At 35.2% G+C, this 21,038-nt stretch overlaps 1 protein-coding gene across 2 annotated transcripts in view; it reads left to right on the forward strand.

Annotated features, from left to right (window-relative positions):
- The window catches only part of GTF3C3 (general transcription factor IIIC subunit 3), a 23,666-nt gene continuing 2,628 nt past the window's right edge, over window positions 1–21,038 (forward strand). The window contains exons 1-18 of one of the 2 annotated variants that reach the window (XM_026667976.2): window positions 1–254; window positions 2,271–2,373; window positions 4,230–4,408; window positions 4,846–4,969; window positions 6,610–6,801; window positions 8,459–8,624; window positions 9,615–9,762; window positions 10,508–10,580; window positions 11,152–11,226; window positions 12,256–12,359; window positions 13,148–13,319; window positions 14,784–14,986; window positions 15,179–15,280; window positions 17,591–17,717; window positions 17,973–18,210; window positions 18,689–18,879; window positions 19,366–19,490; window positions 20,371–20,523. In XM_026667976.2, coding sequence (XP_026523761.1) covers window positions 153–254; window positions 2,271–2,373; window positions 4,230–4,408; window positions 4,846–4,969; window positions 6,610–6,801; window positions 8,459–8,624; window positions 9,615–9,762; window positions 10,508–10,580; window positions 11,152–11,226; window positions 12,256–12,359; window positions 13,148–13,319; window positions 14,784–14,986; window positions 15,179–15,280; window positions 17,591–17,717; window positions 17,973–18,210; window positions 18,689–18,879; window positions 19,366–19,490; window positions 20,371–20,523 — 2,577 coding nt within the window. In that variant the 5' untranslated portion in view covers window positions 1–152. The remainder of the gene's footprint in view (window positions 255–2,270; window positions 2,374–4,229; window positions 4,409–4,845; window positions 4,970–6,609; window positions 6,802–8,458; window positions 8,625–9,614; window positions 9,763–10,507; window positions 10,581–11,151; window positions 11,227–12,255; window positions 12,360–13,147; window positions 13,320–14,783; window positions 14,987–15,178; window positions 15,281–17,590; window positions 17,718–17,972; window positions 18,211–18,688; window positions 18,880–19,365; window positions 19,491–20,370; window positions 20,524–21,038) is intronic. The other variant, XR_015746469.1, reaches the window with a different exon arrangement.

Raw genomic sequence — 21,038 nt, forward strand, 5'->3', positions numbered from 1 at the left:
CGCGGTAGGCAGTCAGCGGGGCTCCGTTCTCTTCATTCCAAGTCGGACTCTTTTCGGCGAAGGAATTACGGTCCTTTCAAAATAGGGTCCCCGCCGTTCGCAGGAGCGGCTTTTGATATTGGGTTACGGTTGTTTCCTCCGTGAATCATAAAATGTCGGGGTTCAGCCCCGAATTAATTGAGTATCTGGAAGGGAAGATCTCTTTCGAGGAGTTCGAGCGTCGCCGAGAGGAGCGTAAAAGCTGCGAAAGAAAGGTGGGGCTTCTTTTGCCTCGCAGTTATTCACAATTTTCTTTGTGCTCTATAATGAGGTCTATAAGGGGGAACCTTATGGCTTGTCCTCCCCTCGTTTTCAGTAGTGTGTATGTACTCAGGTATCCGATATCTTGCTTGCTTTTTAAATAAGGATGTTGGCTCATAAAATCCTAAAAATAAGTTTAATAGAATACGCAAGGTACGTGAAAGGGTACGTCTTATGGTGTTCGTTTGTCCTAATAAAAACAAATACTGGATCTAGGGCTCGTTTTCAGGCACAAAAATCTGACTGACCACTACGTGGTAGCAATGGGTAGGATTTTCGGTGTGTGCGGCTGTTTAATTCGGATTTTTGCAGCCCAGTCCAGATTTCATGAGTTTGAAGACTTATCATTACTGTTTATGGTGGGGACATAAAAGCTACCCTGTTTCTCCAACAATATGGCCTCCCCCAATAGGAAGTCCCAGCATGTTTTATAGGCATGAAATGAAATTAAGCCCCTCCCCCCAAATTAAGGCCTATATTAAAACATGCGAAATGGGGTGGAATGGTGGGGGGGCTTGCCATTAGGAAGTACTTTTGTTGCACACCTGGATATGATGCTACCTGCGTTGACCCCAATACGAAGTGCCCCACCAACGCCGAGGTCAACATCCAAGCCGTCGCCGCCCGCCCACTGCCCAGATGCAAGGGGGGGGAATTAAGTCACCCCCCAAAAGACGGCCTAGCCATTTTTTCAGGGCTCAAAAAAAAAAATAAGACCCGGCCTTATTATATGAGAAACACGGTAGGTTTAGGTTGTGATTTTGGGCACTTGGGTAAATACAAGGGAATCCCGTTTGAGCTAAGTCAAAGGGACTATGATAGCTGCAAAACACATTGTGTTACATTACTGAATGTTGTGCTGGCACAGGTTCTTGTTCAACTTATTTAAATTACCGTTCTGTTCTGACCAGTTTTATTTAGGGTGTTTACTGTAAGATGCACATGATTCTGCTAACCAAAGTGTAGCTAAATTTTGTTAAGTCATTTGCAAAATGTGCAGTCAATTGAGGAATATGTCCAGTTAATGATATAATATGCACTTATCCATATACACAGAGCCTGTTTTTACATTATGTAGCTTTATTGTCTATTGACTGATTCAATGAAGATTTTTTAAAAATTGACCATTTAACTTTCATAAACCCTTCCAAAATAATGAAGCCTCGAGTTTAATTAATTAAACAATGAAGCCTCAGGTTTAATTAATTGCTCACTAATGTATCGTTTTTCTTAAGCAGATATGTATTTTAGTACTGAATATTCACAATATGGGCAGTCCTTGAATTATGACCACAGTTGAACCCAAATTTTTGTTCTTAAGTAACACAGTTTTTGAGTAAGTTTTGTCCCATTTTATGACTTTTTTTGTCACTGAATCACTGCAGTTGTTAAGCTAGTAACATGATTGTTAAGTGAATCTGGCTGTCTCATTGGCATTGCTTGCCATAATATCACAAAAGGTGATCACATGACCCTGGAACATTGCAACACACCAGTTGTCAAGATTCCAAATTTTCTTTTTCTTTTTTATAAAGTTTTATTTGGGTTTTCACACATACAAAATACAAGTAAAACATCTTTTTTGAAAATAGCATGGTCCCGGGCTGAACTTATTTATACAGACACAAAACTCAATTTCATGCTCCTTTTTGTGTTTTATTCCATATCTTATACTATTCTACATTTTCTATATAGTTTTTCCCCTCTTTTAATTTGCTATTTTCAAAAAAGATGTTTTACTTGTATTTTGTATGTGTGAAAACCCAAATAAAACTTTATTAAAAAAAAAAGATTCCAAATTTTAATCACATGACCATGGGGATTCTGCAATGATTGTATGTGAAAAACAGTCATAGGGCATTTTTTTCAGTATTGTTTTAACTTCGAACAGTCACTAAACAAATGGTTGTAAGTTAAGGGCTACCTGTAATATTATAAAATTAATGTTATTTCCTTTTTAATCTTTCCAGGGACAAAATGTACTCACTGAAGAAAATGAAGATGACCTCGATGGCCCCTCTACTTCTGGGCAAGGAATGTCTACTGAAATACAAGGACATATGGAAGCAGAAGGTATTTTTTTGTGCTTTCTTTGGATCCTTTTTTTTCAGATCCACTGAGTATTGATCTATTGGTTGCAACAGGAGTTGACTGACTGGCTTGTTGCTCAAGTTTGCCTACAAGATTGTAGGATGAAAGAGTAGACCAGTCACCCAGTTGGCTTTGTACCGAAATTGGAACTAGTCTTCTGATTTCTAGTTTGGTGTATTAGCCATTTGGCCCTCCCTCACTTCAAATTCCTTGTTAATAGGAAAACATTTTATAGTTTTTCATTTTATTACATTACTTCTCCATTCTTGGAATACTTACAAAGCCTTTATTGAAACAATACTCTTAGAATATTCAGGAGTTCCATTAAAAAATTTAAAATGGGAATGGGATTGATTTGGAGACTTTTTTTCTCCACTGTCAGGTTGTCTTTTTATAGGCAGAGAAGTCTTTGTTGGTTGTTCTGTGGCTAAAAATGATCTGTAGAAGCAGGAAATTTTGGAAAGTTATTATTTATTACTCCAAGTGATATACAAAACTAAAACAAACATAAAAACAACTAAAAATCAAGATCAGACACATAGCCTCTCAGACTAAAAAAATTGGATAAACAATGAAATCAACATAACAAAATAATCGCCTTAAACAAATTATAAACATCAATCCCATGCCTAGGACCATTATAACAGAAGAGATTCTTTTGTATAGAATAATAAAATCTTTTAGCAGTAGGAGATAGGTATAAATCAAATGCAAGGAGTTTTTGAATTTAGTTATTATTTATATATGTTCAAATGATTTTTCTTTTTTATTATTTTCATTAATTTTTCAAGTAATTTATCAATTTTTTATTTTCATTAATTTATTGTTTAACTGATATTAGTTATTCTAATTTATTGCACTTCTGGACAATCAATACCAATTATGTGAGCAATATACAACTCAAGTTAAAACATATGACAAAAGAATTATATTATGTGACCATGAAAAGAAAGCAAAATAATAGTTGACTTTATTTTTGCCATTATGTTTCTGAGGTGAGGATTGGTAAAGATGAAATATTGTAGATTCTTGCTAATTCCTGTTATCTCCCCAAAATTTTGCCTATTTATTTTAAAGACTTGAATTACTCTTATTGATTATGTATATGTTTGATTACATGTATGTCTTAATACTAAACTCCTTGTTTAGTGACCACAATTGATACTATTAGGAGGGTTGGAAAATATATAAACCAGGATAGACATTTTAATACTGTCTCTTTAAGGGAATGCTAAAATTGTAATTGGGTGTGGTTCCTCAAACGGCCATAAGATGGAGCCAGAAACCTGGGTTGTTTAGTTCCTGTCCTGTTGCTGAGAATGTTGCTGTTCCTTATTGACTGATTGATCATAGTTCTTCTTGGGTTTGATGTAAGTCTGCTACTGAACTGTTTTTGATACTGGACTTTGTTATTTGGATTATCCCTGGACTGAAAACTGACTGCTTTAACTGTGAATGACTTGGACTGCTTGTTTGGACTTTGCTTAAACGTTTATTGGAAGTAAAAACCTACATTTTACTATACAGTGTATCTGTGTGCTGTGTGTGTGTTATTCTTCACTACTCTCACTGTGTCTCCCTGTGTGCGCTCATTCTCCTAATGGGGAATTACCTCAACAGATACTGACAAGATGGTCATTAAGTGAAGCAGTTGCTAAGTGAAAATCACATGACCATGACTGTGCTTACCATTTTCCTTCAGTTTTTCTTTGCTTCTTGCTATTTCCTTTATCTGACCTTCTCTCTTTGTTTGAAATTAACTTTTATGTTTTTATGGCCACTTCCTTCTTTTACATGATTGATTAGATAACATCATTAATTTTTTTCTCTCTGAGCAGAAGAGATATCAGATGGCATCAGTAAATCTGTCCATCGAGTTTTTGCTTCCATGATGGGAGAGAATGATGAAGAAGAAGAAGAGGAGGAAGAAGATGACGAGATCTCTGAGCAACCTACAGCTGGCGATGTTTTTGCACTGGAGATGGTGCTTAATAGAGAGACTAAGAAAATGATGAAGGCAAGCAATATAAGAGTCATTAAAGCAGCCACATCTTTTTTCAGATTTATGAGGAAGCCTAAAAAAAAAGACCTAGTTGCCCCAAAGAAAATTGAATTCCCATTCTTGTGCATTCTGAAGCATCTCTTCTGAACCCTTTTTGAAGCATGCACATCCTTATTGCTTAATTGGAAATACTTATGATAGAATTTGATTAAGTGGGTTCTGTGTGGGTATATGATATAAACGAAATATTAAATAATGTACATGGCTATTGCACAAACAACAGTTTAAATCAACAGTTCAATAAACAACCTCAATTCAAATATATTTCTTTGTAAGTAAAATATTAATATTGTAAAATTGTAAAATATTGTAAAAATATTGTAAAACTATTCTTTGTAAGTAGTAATAAAAACTGAATTTATTGAAATACATTGATACCAATCTGTTTCTAGGAAAAACGTCCACGCAGTAAATTGCCTCGTGCCCTGAGAGGCCTCATGGGTGAAGCTAACATTAGATTTGCTCGAGGGGAACATGAAGAAGCTATTCTAATGTGCATGGAGATCATAAGACAAGGTATCTTTGGATGCTTCTATGGGTGAGATTTGTTTCTGAGAATAAACAGAAGGGGCACATAATATTAATACAAGACAATTCAGAGTGTCATTATAGAGCTGACCTTGAATCTCTTCTGTGTTTTTATTTATAACTACACTTTCTCCTGGTTTTTTTTTGCAACTTCTTCTCAATTTTCCCAATATAGAAAATGTGTGGTTCAAAGCCATATTGCTCTAGCACTGTTCTTTTGGTTACATTATATTGTATGGTAACATAGGTGCATAAACTTTACCCCTTACACAGTTTCTGAACACTTTGGGGTCTCAATCTGCTATTGCCAAGCTTTGAAAAGTTTACTTTTAACATTTCTTTTCAGGAAGGTGGAATAGAAGAAATAAACCCATAAGGAAATACATGGATAGATGGTTTTAAAAATGTACTCTTTAAAATTAATGTATGACCACTTTTTGCTTTGGCTATGCTTGCTTTCCCCTGTAGAAATGTTACATTGCTGGACATTTTGAAAGCTCAGAAAATGTTTTCGTTGTCCTTTGAATGAAATTTTGGAGAAAGTTAAAATATATGCTGTATTTATTTTTATATTAGCCTCCACTGATTTAAGTTCACTTTGCTATTTTAACAATCTGCAGTACAACGTGAATAGCTTAGTTTAGTTTTACAGTAACTGTATTTGACATAGCAATTACTGATAAATGTAAAAAAATAATTAAGTCAGACAATACTGTAACTACATTTACTAATTGTGTTTTGTTTAAAATGTTTTGAATATTCTCTATAAGGAAATCTATAATCTATGAAACTCCAAAAGATCCAGACTCTCTTAATTTTGCCAGATTGTAAATTAGAAAAAGAAGTTGAAGTAGGAAACTATCAACCTAATGGTAAAAGAGTTTTATTTGAAGTCTTAACAAGAAGCAGACCCCCTGATCTTCACATAAAAAGTCAGATATAGACAGCTGAATCCTTTCTTTCGTACTTTAGTGCATCATGCTGTATTGCACTATTTATCTTCTTAAATACAAGAACTATAGTGCTAGATAAAAATTTTCCCATTACAATTCTTAAACAACAGAAGGTTATTTTTTAAATCTTTTTCTTTTTCCTTTTTTTAGGAGGAAAAAAGGCCTGAGGGAAAAATGGGGAAAAGTCACATTTTCCCCCTAAGCCTTCAGATATTTGTAATAAATAAACTGCTTCTTTTTCTTTAAAAATACCCATATTTGAATTACACTTTTGTTTTTTTTAAATTAAAACCTGCCTAACATAACATCAGTGGCAACCAAATGATTTAAAATTTTGCTGTTTTGGTGTCATTGAAGAAAGTTTGGAAAAGATCCCAATTTCTGTAACTATCTGTCCTCTCTCTAGGCTACAGCATTCAAAGCAGGGACTCAGAGTAAGATCTTAACAGTTGGGTGGGTCCATGCAGCAAATCCTTCTCATGGTCCCTCCAGTCTAAGCTGCTATAGTTTTACAGGTCAAAAACAGCATTTTGCATTATATTCAGAAATCAGCTGTTAATCTGTCTTTAAACACTTTCAAATGATTATTGTTTCGAGGTGCAGGATGTACAAATTTAGGCATTTTTATTGAAATGATTATGAATTGTAACCCATTTTTCTGTTGACATCCAACAGCTCCACTTGCTTATGAGCCATTCTCCACTCTTGCTATGATTTATGAAGACCAAGGAGATATGGAAAAATCTTTGCAGTTTGAACTAATTGCTGCTCACTTAAATCCCAGTGACACAGAGGAGTGGGTCAGGCTAGCTGAAATGTCACTTGAGCAAGACAATATTAAACAGGCTGTCTTTTGCTATTCTAAAGGTAAACCAATTGATGTCATAATAGATCATTTAATGATATTTGCTTTGCTGTCTATTTTGCAGCAAGTGTCAGAATATTGTTTTCATTACAGATTAGTCTTTGTATTTACTGAATTTAATTTCATTCAGTTGATTTTGATGGTCGTCTCATAAGTTAATTTGTTGAGAGATTTAGGCGTATATTTACAGTCTCCTTGCCTTTTGTTATGACATACCAAATCAAGATGGGAAACTGATTTGTACGAAGTGATAGATGATCCTGATATGACAGGTAAAATGTATAGTGTTTAAAAGCTATATGATAGCTTGCCAGTGTTCTGTTAGAAAGCTTTTCATGTACTCTGAAGGAAATTGTATGGGAGAATATTAAGTTATAATGTCTCAAAGATGTGGCAGATAATATGAAATGAAATATAACAATTGACTAAAATTCTAATGCATTTTTAAAAGTTTCTTTTAATATATAGGAATATACTTTCAGATTCACTTTCAATAATATTTTGCAAGCTTTAAAAATTACTCAAGCTTTAAAAATAAAAAAAATGGAAAAAGATCTATTTTCAAACCCACTTTATATACACAAAACAACAGAATCTTTCTTCAAATTGCTTAAATAATTTGTTCCCCTTGCTCATTTTTCATGATATATTTTGAACATAATTGATTTATGGAGTGAATTGTTTTGTTTAAATACTTCTCCACAACAATGTTCTCTCTCTGCTTTAATTACCTTCTATTTTGCTTCATCTTCGGTACTTTAGCCCCCTTTTGTGGTCAAAGAATAAATCTTTTTTTAAGAAAGCTTTTTATAAATCAGCTGATATCTTCTAGCCAATCAAAATCCATTAAAATTGGAAGATTTCAGCCAAAAAATAAAGAAATGCAAATTATAACTCCCAGTGACAAAGGTGAAAAATTCATAAAAATGACAAAATAAAACTAACACTTTTAAAAATCTTTACATTTCTTCCTCAAAATAAAAAAGTAGTCAGCACTATCTTTTTTAGCACATCTATGTCAGCCTTCCTCCTTGTGATTCAACATTAACAATGTCCTGAAAATGGCACAGATCATCAACAAGGAGTAATAAGCTGTGATTGAAAAGAGTCTCTTTTAGCTTAGTAAATAAAGATTTAAGAAATGAAAAGTATGACTTATTGTCTGTTTGAAAAATAAATTCCGAAGTGGGTGGTTTTTCAACAATTAAGTGATTGAAGCCCTACATCCCCAGCTAAAAGACTTCCCTGGCTACTTCAAAGTGCTACTCCAGAGATTCCTTGGAGGCTGCCTCCGTATGGAGGATCCTATGGGGTGATTTGGGATCTCTCCCTAACCCAGGAGTTATATAAAGTTAGGGAACTCAGTCCTTTTGTTTGTAACTTGAAAAGACTTTGTTCCAGAAGAAGCATTCTGGACTGGTCAGTCAGCCATAGTCACTGGAAGTCCATAAATTAACTTAATTCTTTTAACCTATTTTTTGTTACTTCAAAGATATACTGCTTTTGAAAAATGGATGTTCAATATTTATGATAACAGTCTATGCAGTGTTCAGAATAACATAAATAAATTCATTATTTATTCCATTGAATATATTTGCATATTGCTTCCAATAATTAAAAATATCAAAATGATTTATGATACCACTTCCATTTTTATAGCTCTGAAGTATGATGCTACTAACATGCGTTATTTGTGGGAGAGATCAAATCTCTACAAACAGTTAGGGGAGCACAAACTAGCAATGGATGGCTACAGACGCATTTTAAATCTTCTGACTCCTCTTGATGGTGAACGCTTTATGCTTTTGGCGAGAGATATGGCCAAGTAAGTAGAGTGGAACACTTAGTCATGCTGAACTGAAATGAAACATCAGCTTCTAATGGAGTAGGCTTTTTTCTTCTACATGTTGGTATAGTTAATTATTGCGGGATACAGAAATGATATGTTATGATTGGTTGGATGCTTTGGAATTCAGATAGTCCTCACTTAACAACCGCAATTGAGCCTAGAATTTCCATTGCTAAGCAGGCGATAAAAAAGTGCAACATCGTGTGACTGCTTCCTAGCAGTGGAAATTCTGGCATTCCCAATTGCCATTGTTAAACAAATCATCCTGAGTTAAGCGAGACATCACATAGTTGCTATTTGTGACTTCTGCTAGCTTCCCCATTGGCTTTGCTTGTTTGAAATTGGCAAAGAAAATTTCAAATGGCAATCACATGACCGTGGGATGCTGCAACATCGCAAAACAGGTGCCAAGCCCATTGATTGTGATCATACCTTATCTCAAGTCATGGTTTAGAGTGGTATGAATTCAGATAGCTTTGCCCTAGGCTTGCCTATCATCACTATTCTCCATCTTTGGTATTGGCCATAAGAAAGAATTTTTGCTTTCACTTTTGATAATTACATTTTGCAAAGGTTTACAGACCTCTGTCTTTAGACTAATTCTAATTATGATGACTTAGAGTTTTGGGTTTCAGCAACATAATAAGGAGTCATCAATCAGATTGTTTTCTGTGATCAATCACAGCTGCTCTGTATAGGTTGTATATTGGTGAAATGACATTAATTTCTTTCTCGCTGAACCTAATTTTGAATAAAAACATATAAATTATGAGTTGAAGAATCATGACTTGCTTTTAAGTTTACAAATGCAAAAAGACCACGATTTTGATATTCGCAATGTTTTTCAATGAGGATTATTGTTTTTCTTCTTGCCCAGAAAATATTGTAATAATTCATGTATTTTTAATGCAGAAGATGTATTACAATTTGCATTTACTACTACCCCATTACTAATGTGTTCCACAGAAGTTATTATGAAGCAAATGATATCATTGCTGCTATTGAGATAATGGAAGAAGCTTTTATGAAACATCAAAGCCTTGTATCCATGGAAGACGTTAATATAGCTGCTGAGCTGTATATTTCCAACAAGCAGTATGATAAAGCATTAGCAGTAAGCATATTAAATTAATCTGATTGCTGTCTGTTTATAGTATAGGGAGTATATAAATGCATATGGATAAAGAGGTGCACTTTCTAATACTATCTGTTATTCAAGGAATTAAGATTGCCCTTCTGCCAGTTGTGAGTTGCCTCTTACTATGAAGGTTTCCCACTTAACAGATTCCAAAGGAATAGTTGTTGAAAAGTATGTCTCCCCAAGTTGCATACAGAATATCAGCTCCTCCCAACTGTGGATTTTGGACCAGAGAGTATCAGTATCTAGGAGAAAAACAGAGATCTTTTGTTCTGCTTTTGGATGAGTTGTCATTTTCTGAAATTAGAACATTCTGTGTTGCTTTAAAACTCTTGTCTTTGTCCTCTTGTCCAAAGTTATGGGTCAGAATTAACTTTTCTTTAGAGGTAAACTGAGCATGCCAGAGCCATATTTTATGCTGAAATGAACTTATGCTAGTGATCTCCATACAACTATGTTGCTTTTAGGCTAGGGAGGAAGTGGTGGGAGTTCATATTTTTTGCATCTTCTTTTAATATTTTTTCCTGTTAGGCAGCACTCTCTCAGTGACTTTCCCCATACTTCCTGAGTTATTTCATCCCTGTAGTGACTCTATGTCATTTGCCGCTTTGAATCATTAAATTACCTCTTAGTTCTCAAAGTACTTTCCCTCTTAAATTGCCCTTTTCTAGGTTCATTCTTTTTATTTCTTGACAACCAAAATAATTTCTCCTTCTTTTAGGTTATTACAGATTGCTCAGGAATTGTACTTGAAAAGGAAGAAGCAGAAAAAGATACTTCAGCAGATAAAAAAGGTATTAGGGTGATTGAGGACCATTGTGCTGACCTCTATATGGAACAGTTACATCTTCTGAAATGGTCAGGCTTTCTGGTGTTATTATAGATGTGCCATTAACTCTTTACTGGCATTATAGTAGTTAATAATAAATACACATAGTTTTTATAAATAACAGTAACAAAGTTGGAAGGGACCTTGGAGGTTATTTTGTCCAACCCTCTGCTCGTGCAGGAAATTTATACTATTTCTGACAAATGTCTGTCTAGTCTGTTCTTAAAAACATTTGGTGATGGGGCACCCACAACTTCCAAAGGGAATTGGTTGATTGTTCTCACTTTGTTAGAAATGTTCTCTTAGTTCTGGTTGCTTCTTTCCTTGATTAGTTTACATTTATTGTTTCTTCTCTTACCTTCAGGTGCTTTGGTAAATAAGTTGCCCCCCCTCCCCCTTTTATGTGTATTTATGTCCATTGATAAAAGACTATTGATGTGTAATTTTATACAGAGTAATTTTATATTTATTGAATGATTTTCATAAGCTCGGTGTATGCTTTATTTTTCCTGTTCTTCCCCCTTGTTCCATGGTAGAGGCAATGGAAGGTCAGGAAGATCCAGGAACAACAACTGATCAGCAAGAATGTGTGCCTGGAGCCAATTCTGCATGTGAGTATGCAATTTCTTAAAAATTGCTGAGATGAGCAGTTTGCATCTCTCAGGATATAAATACCAGGACATAATAGTGGCACTGTATAAATAAATGCAGCTGGCTCTTGTTGCTGTAAGCAGATTGTTTTGTTTTCATTTTTCAGCCCTCTATTAAGGTTAGCTGTCCACATGAGTCCTGCCAGCTGGTTCCTTCCGCTGTGCCCCATGCAAGTTAGAAACAGCTGCACTGAATTTTTAAAAGTTTCTGGATTATAATCCTCCAGACACTGTTATCCATCCACAAAACATGTACTGAGATATTTTATAGTTTTTTTCCAAGATTAACAAAATCAGAGGACAAATTATATAGTAAGACTTAGACAATATAGGAACACCTGCTTCAAGGCTCAGAAGAGTAAATTGCAAATACTGTATGTCAGTGTGTCCAATCTTATTAACTGTATGGAATATATTTTGTGAATATGGTTTGTTTTCTTCTTTACATCATCTTATATTGGGAAAACAAGTAAGTAAATATTGGATATTTACACATAAAAGAAAACTAAAATAAAGAGTACTAAGTCTAGTGTTTGAATATTTATTCTTGCAATAGATTGAACTCTTTCACATTTATTCTGAGACAAACGTCTGTTTTATGAAAAGTGTATTTTTGTGTGCAGAAACAAAATTTATTAATGGTTCAAAACTCCCCCTTTATGGATTGCAGGTAGTCCTCATTCGAGTAACTGCCTTGTTGAACAATCATTTCCAGTTATGTGGTGACAAAAAAGTATCTTTGTGACCAATCTTCACATTTATGATCTTCACAGGTCTGTAAAGCAAGGGAAAGCTGAAGTAAAATTATGAGCATGGTCATGGTTTCACTTAGTGACTGCTTCGCTTGATAACTGAATTGTCATTAAATAAGGACTGCCTGTATTTATTTGGAGAAAGTAGTTGAGAAAAATATAATGTACATATATATTGTAAAATATTTACAATATAATGTAAATATTTTTGTAATATAATGATCCTGTTATTTTCTAGCTTCAGAAAAAATTACATGCTCTATACCTGATGGTGTTCCCATTGATATTACTGTGAAACTCATGGTATGTTTGATTCATCTGAATATCTTGGAGCCTCTCAATGTAAGTCAAGAACCAAATTAAGAAAAATATAAATAATTTATTATGCAATCCTGTTGTATTCTGTTGAGGCAAAAACTGAATGAAAGTGAAAGCCTGTACTAGCTCATTTAGAATTTTAATTAAACTAAGGAATTCCCCCTTTTTTCCGTTTAGAAAGTGATATATCTGAGAAATTGCAAAACTTACTTTTGAAATCCCCTCAGTTTGCTATGTGACTATGAAGTTGTTTTTGAAATAGCAGACACTTCAGTAAACCCTGAGCTACATTTTCTTTTTAAAAATGTTCTAGCAGTAAACTATACTTTTACATAGAAAAAAGTCAGACAATTCCAGGGACCTCTTGTAATGAGTGGGAATTCAAGAAGCAATTGCTACAAGCGATAGGATACACTTGTATGGACTTTGTTTTAGGTTTGGAGTTGGTGTGAAAAAGACCAGACTCTCCAAAGGGGTCTGGTGGGCAAGGAAGAATGAAATCCATAGGGAGACACTGGACCCACCAGGATGATTACTATAGGAATAATTCATATGTTGTGCAAGTTTTAAAGTATCCTATTAAGCTAGGATACTTTAATGGTAATATTTGGCCTTGAAATTGTTAGGGCCAACCTGCAGCCTTCCAAGCTTAATGTCTTCCAAATCTTCTGATGTTTATAATACATATATTTTAAGTCTTTTCTAACTTTTCAAGGAAGTGTAAGCCTAACTCTTCTGCTTAGTGTTCCTGTCTTAGGAAGCAACGGATCTGTTTCTTTAGTTGTATCCTTAATTTTTCTGTTTTTTGCAAGTTCCTTTTGACTATCTTAGTGGAACAGAATCCTGAGGATATGGGAGATTTGTACCTTGATGTTGCAGAAGCATTTCTTGATGTTGGAGAATACAATTTGGCCCTCCCTCTCCTGAGTTCCCTGGTGTGCTCTGAAAGATATAATTTAGCTGTTGTTTGGCTCCGGCATGCAGGTAACTGCTTCATCCTAATATGTGATAAGTTATTTTCTGGCTCAGTAACACATTCTGCATTTTATAATTTAACGTTGCAGTTGAGTGTGCACTTTGCTGGGAACCACCCCAAGGTGATATCTGAATGGGACTCCTATTCATGTGTCTTGAAAGGGATGTTAGATTTTCCTGGCACTAAACATGCATATACATTTTTGTATATGGTACTTTTGTGACTTGATTATGTACAAGATTTTTATATGTAAGCATCAGTCAATTTTGAAAGACCATTTATTTAAAACATAATATTGGAGAATAGATGCAATTTTTCAACAAAATATTATTCCTAAGTGTACTAAAATACACACATCGAAAATAGATGTTAATTAAAACTGGAGAATAAATGTGTCCCATGTACTTCCCTCTGCTTTCTCCTAATAAAATAGTCTTGTGAAAAAATTCTATCTGCCCATTCTGTAAATTGTTATCCATGATATCGAATCCTTATTGCTTTCATTAAGGGCACATCACCCCAGTCATAATAGTTGTATTTACAGTTTGATTGAATGAGGTGTTACAGTAGCATGTTATCTATCTTTAATTATGTAATAAAATGATCACAATTAAAGTGCTGTATTATGGCTTCTCCGCACTATGTGCCCTTAAAAGCTCTGAAAAACAAAATATGAAAAACCATAACTTAAGACTTAACCCTGAATCTTCAACAACTTAAATTCTATTATCTGTTGACATGATTTTTGGTCTGTTAACTATTTCTTGAACAAAATAATTGAAGAATGGTTATTATATGTAATTAGTCATTACTGTACCTGATTATTGAATTCAGTTCAAAGTAGTGTCTAAAAACAAGCTGCCCAGGTTCAGATTTTGTCAGGTTCATATACCTAGCAGGGGACCGTAGTCATTCTTTCTATTTATTAGTATATAATAATGCTAACTTATTTTACGAAACAATGGAAGACAGACTGAGGTACTATAAAGTGCTAAGCACTTTTTAATTGCTGTTGTGTCATATTAATGAGCATCAGTTGCTCACTTTAAGTAATGTGCATGAAGCTGTAACAGTTAATTGCTGTTCCTTAATGATAATGTTTTGGAGTCTCATCATTCTTCCGTATGATGTTTTTTTAATAAATAAGACTGATGGGCATAGCTTTTTCCCCTGCTACTTACTTATACTCACGTTTCTTAATTATAAGAGTTCCTAACTCCCACTAACATTTTCCCTATGATGCCCATGTTTTGTCCGGCTCCCTTCTTCTAAGATAAGAGATGGGAATTCAGTAGCAGTGTTCATGTTTAGAATCATAGGTGTTAATTATATTTGTGACCACTTTAGCTGTGGAAACTGAATATTACTGACTGGCTTTAAAGAAATCCTTGTATAACAAATAAAATTAAATTAGAGATTCTGTGCTACCCCTTCAGAACACAAACTATAAAAAAGGGGCCTTTCCTTTCTAGAATGCTTGAAAGCGCTGGGCTATATAGATCGTGCTGCAGAGAGCTATGCCAAAGTGGTTGACCTTACCCCTTTGCATCTGGATGCAAGGATCTCTCTCTCTACCCTTCAACAGCAATTGGGCCGGCCTGAGAAAGCTCTAGAAGCACTTGAGCCCATGTATGATCCAGATACCCTGGCACAGGATGCCAATGCTGCTCAGCAAGTAAGCATTTCTCTTATGGTGTTAATTCTATTCTGAAATCTGAAATGGGAGGGCTAAATTGCTCAAAGAATGAAACAAGATGCTGGAATGAAAAAATGCTGGGGAGGGAACAATTGCTCTTTCCCAAGATCTGGGATCCAGGTAGAAAACAGCTAACGATCTTGCCTTTGTAACCCAATTTTCTGTATTTAGGAATTAAAATTGCTGCTTCATCGATCAACATTGCTGTTTTCTCAGGGCAACATGTACGGTTATGTAGATTCTTTGCTCACCATGTTAGCCATGCTGTTAAAGGTAAGTTAATTCTTATACCTCTTCCGTCACACTGCTCATGTGTTTCTTTCTCATCTAGTTCAATGAGAAAGACTAGGATCACCCATTCTAATGCTCAACAACTTCCCTGATTACCTGGTCCCCAATGTAATGTTGCAGAACCCTTAAGTGGCTACAGAAGATGCCAATATTTATCCTGGGGCTATTTTATTAGAGAAGATCTGTGATTTCATGTCATCTATGATAGCTATAGACAGTTTCATACTGTCGTCACACTAATTTATAAAGCAGAACATACACTCAGTCTGCTTTTTGCTTTAAGATATGAAAGGAGTGACACAATATTAGTGGGGGTTATAGGTACCTTGCTTGATTTATTCAAGCTAGTCAAAAGAGTTCAATTGCTTGGGAGATGGAGTAATACCATCTACTCTAGAGAAGACAGTGATCTGTTTTCTTCTGAAGAAGCTATTGTAGATCTATAAGATTATGCTAATAGGTGACCAGATATAAATATCCTGGGTTTTTTAGGTGAAGATCTGCCTAAACAGCTGCAGATTCCTTATTTATCTCAGTTCTTTTCATTCTGGTTCAGTCCTGGTGTCAAGACAGAATCGGCTCCAGCCATTCTGATGTTTTGTTTTAAAGGAATGCAACTTTGTTCATCTCTTAGCACCACTTGATATTACTGTCTATAGCATGCAGAATAACAGAATCACAGAGTTGGAAGGGACCTTGGAGGTATTCCAGTCCAACACCCTACTCAAGCAGGAAACTCTATATCATTTGAGACAAATGGTTGTCCAATCTCTTCTTAAAAACCTCCAGTGTTAGAGCACCCTCAACTTCTGGAGGCAAGTTGTTCCACTGATAAATTGGTTTAACTGTCAGAAATTTACTCCTTAATTCCAGTTGGTTCTCTCCTTGATTAGTTTGCCTACCAATTATGCCCTTTTCTGGAATCAAACCTCTAATCATAGTTGTTCATGCTCTAGTCATCATAGGCTTTAGATGATTGCAATGTATATTATACAAACTGCCATTGCACTTGGTCCAGAATTTAGAGTTGGGTAAGAATGTAGGAGTCAGATTGCTGATTGGAACATGCATATGAGGTTGCTGTTATTATAGCTGTAGCTATTGTTTCAGGTTAAGGATTTATTTTGGTATATAAGATTGCAAACAACTTGAGGCCAAGAAATCTTTCATCGCTATAGACTTAGTGAAAGGACTCCTCTGAGGGTGCCAACAAGTACCCTGTCTGAAGTGTGTGAGGTCCCCATTTTCCCTTTTTAGGTATCTGATGAAGATTATGAATTTTGAAATATTTTTGTCTTTTTTTTCCTCCCCACCTATTTTAATACAAATCTATATATGTAAAGCAAAATACCACTCATGCATTATTACAAAATCTCCAGAACCCTAAAGCCTACAAAATTGAAATTTGACACATACGTTCCTCTTGGCTTCTAGGTGCTCACTAAGAAAGGATTGTTCAAAATGACCATCAGAGCATTAGTATTTCGTATATTATTATTAACACGCTCTGATGCTAAGGAGTTCTACTCCCCCTCCCCACCTGAAAAGAAATCTGTTCCAAATGCAAAACACAGAGGAATTTCAGTTTCAGTTTCACAACACCAAGCCGCTTTAGTACAGAACAGTTGAACTAAGCCATGCCTAGGCTCCTTGCTGTCTCCTTGCTCGCAAAAACTGTTTCAGTTTCCAAACAGCCCTCAACACTCACACACTGACAGGACACGAGCCAGATGAATACCAATGGATGCTGGTAGGCAGAGGCAGAAATTTTTCCCCTTATTTTCCTCCCCCAAAACTAAGCCCGAACCACATAGTTTCATAGCGAAGCATGGGTATCGAGCTAGTACTTTATTATTGTTTTGTGTAATTATTTTGTAATTATTTTAATAGCTTTTATGTAAGTCTCTTCAATATGAGATCATATAGGAAATAGCATAGAAATATACATTAAATAAACGTGTGGTATTTAGGCAGAATAAGAGAAAAAGTATACATTTGAAAGGTATTGTGTGCAGTTTGTTTCAGATGTGAGTCTTTCTGTATTGAGCTGTGACAGTTTTATTTATGGGTGACTTCAGACAATGAAAATTTATGGTTTTTGGTAAATTTAATCTGCTTTGTAATTGGATCAAGCCAACCGTGTCATAGATCTTTGGCACTTTTTATTGTTCACTTTGTTAAGTCTGGGATGCAGTTACAAACGGAAAAATCAATAAACTATTTGAAAGCAAAGTATGGGCTACTGTAGGGTATTTCTTATTTTCAGATGTGTTTTAAACATTCAACTTGCAGGTAGCCATGAACAGAGCTCAAGTATGTTTAATATCTAGCTCAAAATCAGGAGAAAGACATCTCTATCTGATAAAAGTTTCAAGAGATAAAATCTCTGATAATGATGACCAAGAAACAACAAAGAAAGGTAAGACAATTTAAATTGTTCAAATTGTGGAAATAGTTGTCTATTGCAGTCTATAAATTTTGATAACCTGACCTTTGTTAAGTAGGCTTTGAGCAATTTTTTTAGTGACAATAGGCTTTTTAATATTCCTTCGGTTTTATTGAATCCACACAAGATAACCTCTACCTCAGATTTTTATTTAATGTTTTTAATTGTGTTTTAGTTTTATGTTCTGGTCTGTGTAAAAATTAACAGTGATTTATGGTTGCACCCTAGCAATATTTTTGGTGCTTACAAGTGTTCTGACAAAAGACGATTGGTGGAACCTTCTCCTTAAGGCAATCTATGCATTGTGTGACCTTTCACGATACAAGGAGGCAGAACTGCTAGTGGATTCCTCACTGGAATATTATTCATTCTATGATGATCGGCAGAAGCGCAAAGAACTGGAATACTTTGGTCTCTCTGCAGCAGTTTTAGACAAGAATTTTAGAAAAGCTTACAATTATATCAGGTGGGTCATCTCAACAATCACATTGGATTAAGGCAAATTCGTTTCAAATCCTCTTTAAATTAAAACCTTATTACTGACACAGTATTTTGTTAGATAATTTAGATCATCTTTTGTTTCTACTAAGGACTCGCCTCAAGCAAACCTCCTACCTATGTGCCATATCTTCGGAATACTCTATCTTCATCTCCTCCAATTTAGCATTGGTGAAAAAATAATTTTAGTTAAAGGACCCAATGTCTGTTGAAAGAGACTAGTTCTAGGTCAAGTAATATAGTAGTAAATGGTCTGGGCTGCCTTCCTTTGAGTGTAATTCTGTGAATTGAACCTCCGTGTGGAACATGCTCATTACAAGAGACATACAAAAGGGATGAAAGAGAGGCCATCTTGTGATTAGATCACCCCGTTTGTCCTCAGTGATTGTAGACTGAACTTTTCTGTCATTTGCAAGCAATCTGAAAAGCACCTGTTTCTTCTGTAGGATAATGGTAATGGAACATGTCAGTAAGCCTCAGCTTTGGAATATCTTTAACCAAATCACCATGCATTCCCAAGATGTCCGGCACCATCGCTTCTGTTTGCGATTACTGTTGAAGAACCCAGACAATCATGCACTGTGTGTTTTAAATGGCCACAATGCTTTTGTGTCCGGTTGTTTCAAGCACGCCCTTGGTATGATTTTTACTGTTATTAATTAAAAAATTGCAATGGCAGTATGTGAAGATGTATGTAGAATTATGTCTTGTGCATGAAACTGGAATACTAGAAGCTGTGGTTTTACTATTTTGCAAAAACAAAAATGGAGAATAGCTGCAACCAATGCTTTGGATTAAAGCAGGACCATTTCATCATTCTATGATGAAACAACAGAGGGGATAAGTGATGGACAGCAACCTCATCAATATGCCTTGTGGTAAATGAGGGCTTTGTGATTTGTCATTCCCAACTTGCCCATATGTAGTGGAGTTTTCCCACTCAATAAGCAAACTCCACTACAACCATTCTGTCAAAAATGCCCAGGCTGTTTTTTATTAAACTTCAAAAAGTAAAATGGTCCATAGATGTACTGCTGGTTTAAATTTGTTTGAAAGCTTTTTCAATAAAATATACGTAGTAATAAATGACATTCCAAAATCTTCGCTGCTTGTTTGTTTTCAGGACAATATGTACAAGCGTTCCGTACTAACCCAGATGAACCCCTATATAGTCTTTGCATAGGCTTGATCTTCATCCACATGGCATCTCAGAAGTATGTGTTAAAAAGGCATGCCCTCATAATACAGGTCTGTTGTCTTTCTCTCACAACTTTCACATGCACACCCTTATCTCACGCTAAACGGCGTAAAATTCCCTTCAAATTTATTTAGGCAAGTCTTCAAGAATTGACTGTAAAAATAATCCATATATTCTTGCAAAAGTTACATTGCATGAAACATCTTTTATGTTTGGTGCTGGGTTGTAAGCAGGTTGATCAGTATTATCAATTGTTCTGGGAATGTTTATTTTGTTTTTCCTTTTGGTGCAGTGTTTCAGAAGAAAAGATAATCAACAATATCTTTCAATCCCATTATTATTTGTTATCCACATTTTCCCAAGACTTATAAACTAGTGAAGTTTAATAGTCTTACTGGTGGGAGATGTACTACTGCAAAATACTTTGTGGAATATTTATGTACAACATTGTGGGGACTGATTAAATGCCATCATTTAATGATGTCAACTCCTAGTGAGCACGTATATTTTTTCAATGCTGCTGGTTCTCTTTTTCTCTTTCCTTCCATCCTTCCCAGAGCCTTTTCCAGAGAGCTAGTCTTTACACAGTATGTTCAAAGTAAGATAATTTGAGCTTCATCATTTGTGTCTCGAAAAAAAATTCTAGGTTGATAATTCCACAATCCATTTTTCTCGGCTGCCTGTGGTATTATCAGAAGTCTTCTCCAACACTAAATTTCCAAAGCTTCAATTGTCTTCCTAGCCTCCTGCTTCAAAGTCCAGCTTTTGCTTCCAAAGTGTATCATATGGAATAATATTAATATAAGATATTTTACTGTATTTAATGGTGGCCATATGTGAATTTAAGTCTGACAATATTACTTCTGATGTCTCAATTGTTGCTTATAATTTTTAATTTTTGCACTGGTGAAGTTTTCCTTTTGTATTTAGGGGTTTTCATTCCTGCAACGATACCTGAGCCTTCGTGGTTCTTGTCAAGAATCTTATTACAACTTAGGACGTGCCCTTCATCAACTGGGATTAGTACATCTTGCTATTCACTATTACAAAAAGGCCCTGGAATTACCTCCATTGGTCCTAGAGGTATTGTATGGAACAGAATTTGATTAGGATTTGAATGTTAAGACACATGAACATTTCCACAAAATGCCACCCTCTATGGGCTCACCTATTTCTGTATCCCCCATTTCCAATTCTGTTTTCATCACCAGTAATAGACAGAATATGCATACCCATGTTGGCATCTTAGGATAATTATGCAAAGGTGTTTATAAAATATTTATGTTTCTAACTCTGACATGTTTGTTAGTTTAAACATGTGAGACTTAAAACCATGCATATTTTATAAAGTGAATGTCGACTGTCCCATGAGCTTCTTGATGAAAAGAATAACAAATCAGCATTTGACAAGCTGCCCCTTTCAGTTGGATCCCCCACCATCATCCACAGTTTCAATTTGGCCATTCATTATATCCAATGCCAGATTTCTTCCCTTTCATGTCTTTAAGTATTTATGGTTTTCCTGATAGCGCTGATACAATTCCCCAAACTGTTTGGAGGGAACCTGCTTTGTCTTCTCTGGCCTATCCCACAAAGCA

Source organism: Notechis scutatus, chromosome 1, assembly GCF_049901735.1.
Source record: "Notechis scutatus isolate UNSWTSFEM ecotype Mainland chromosome 1, rNotScu1.2, whole genome shotgun sequence".
In the NCBI taxonomy this organism is placed as follows: domain Eukaryota; kingdom Metazoa; phylum Chordata; class Lepidosauria; order Squamata; family Elapidae; genus Notechis; species Notechis scutatus.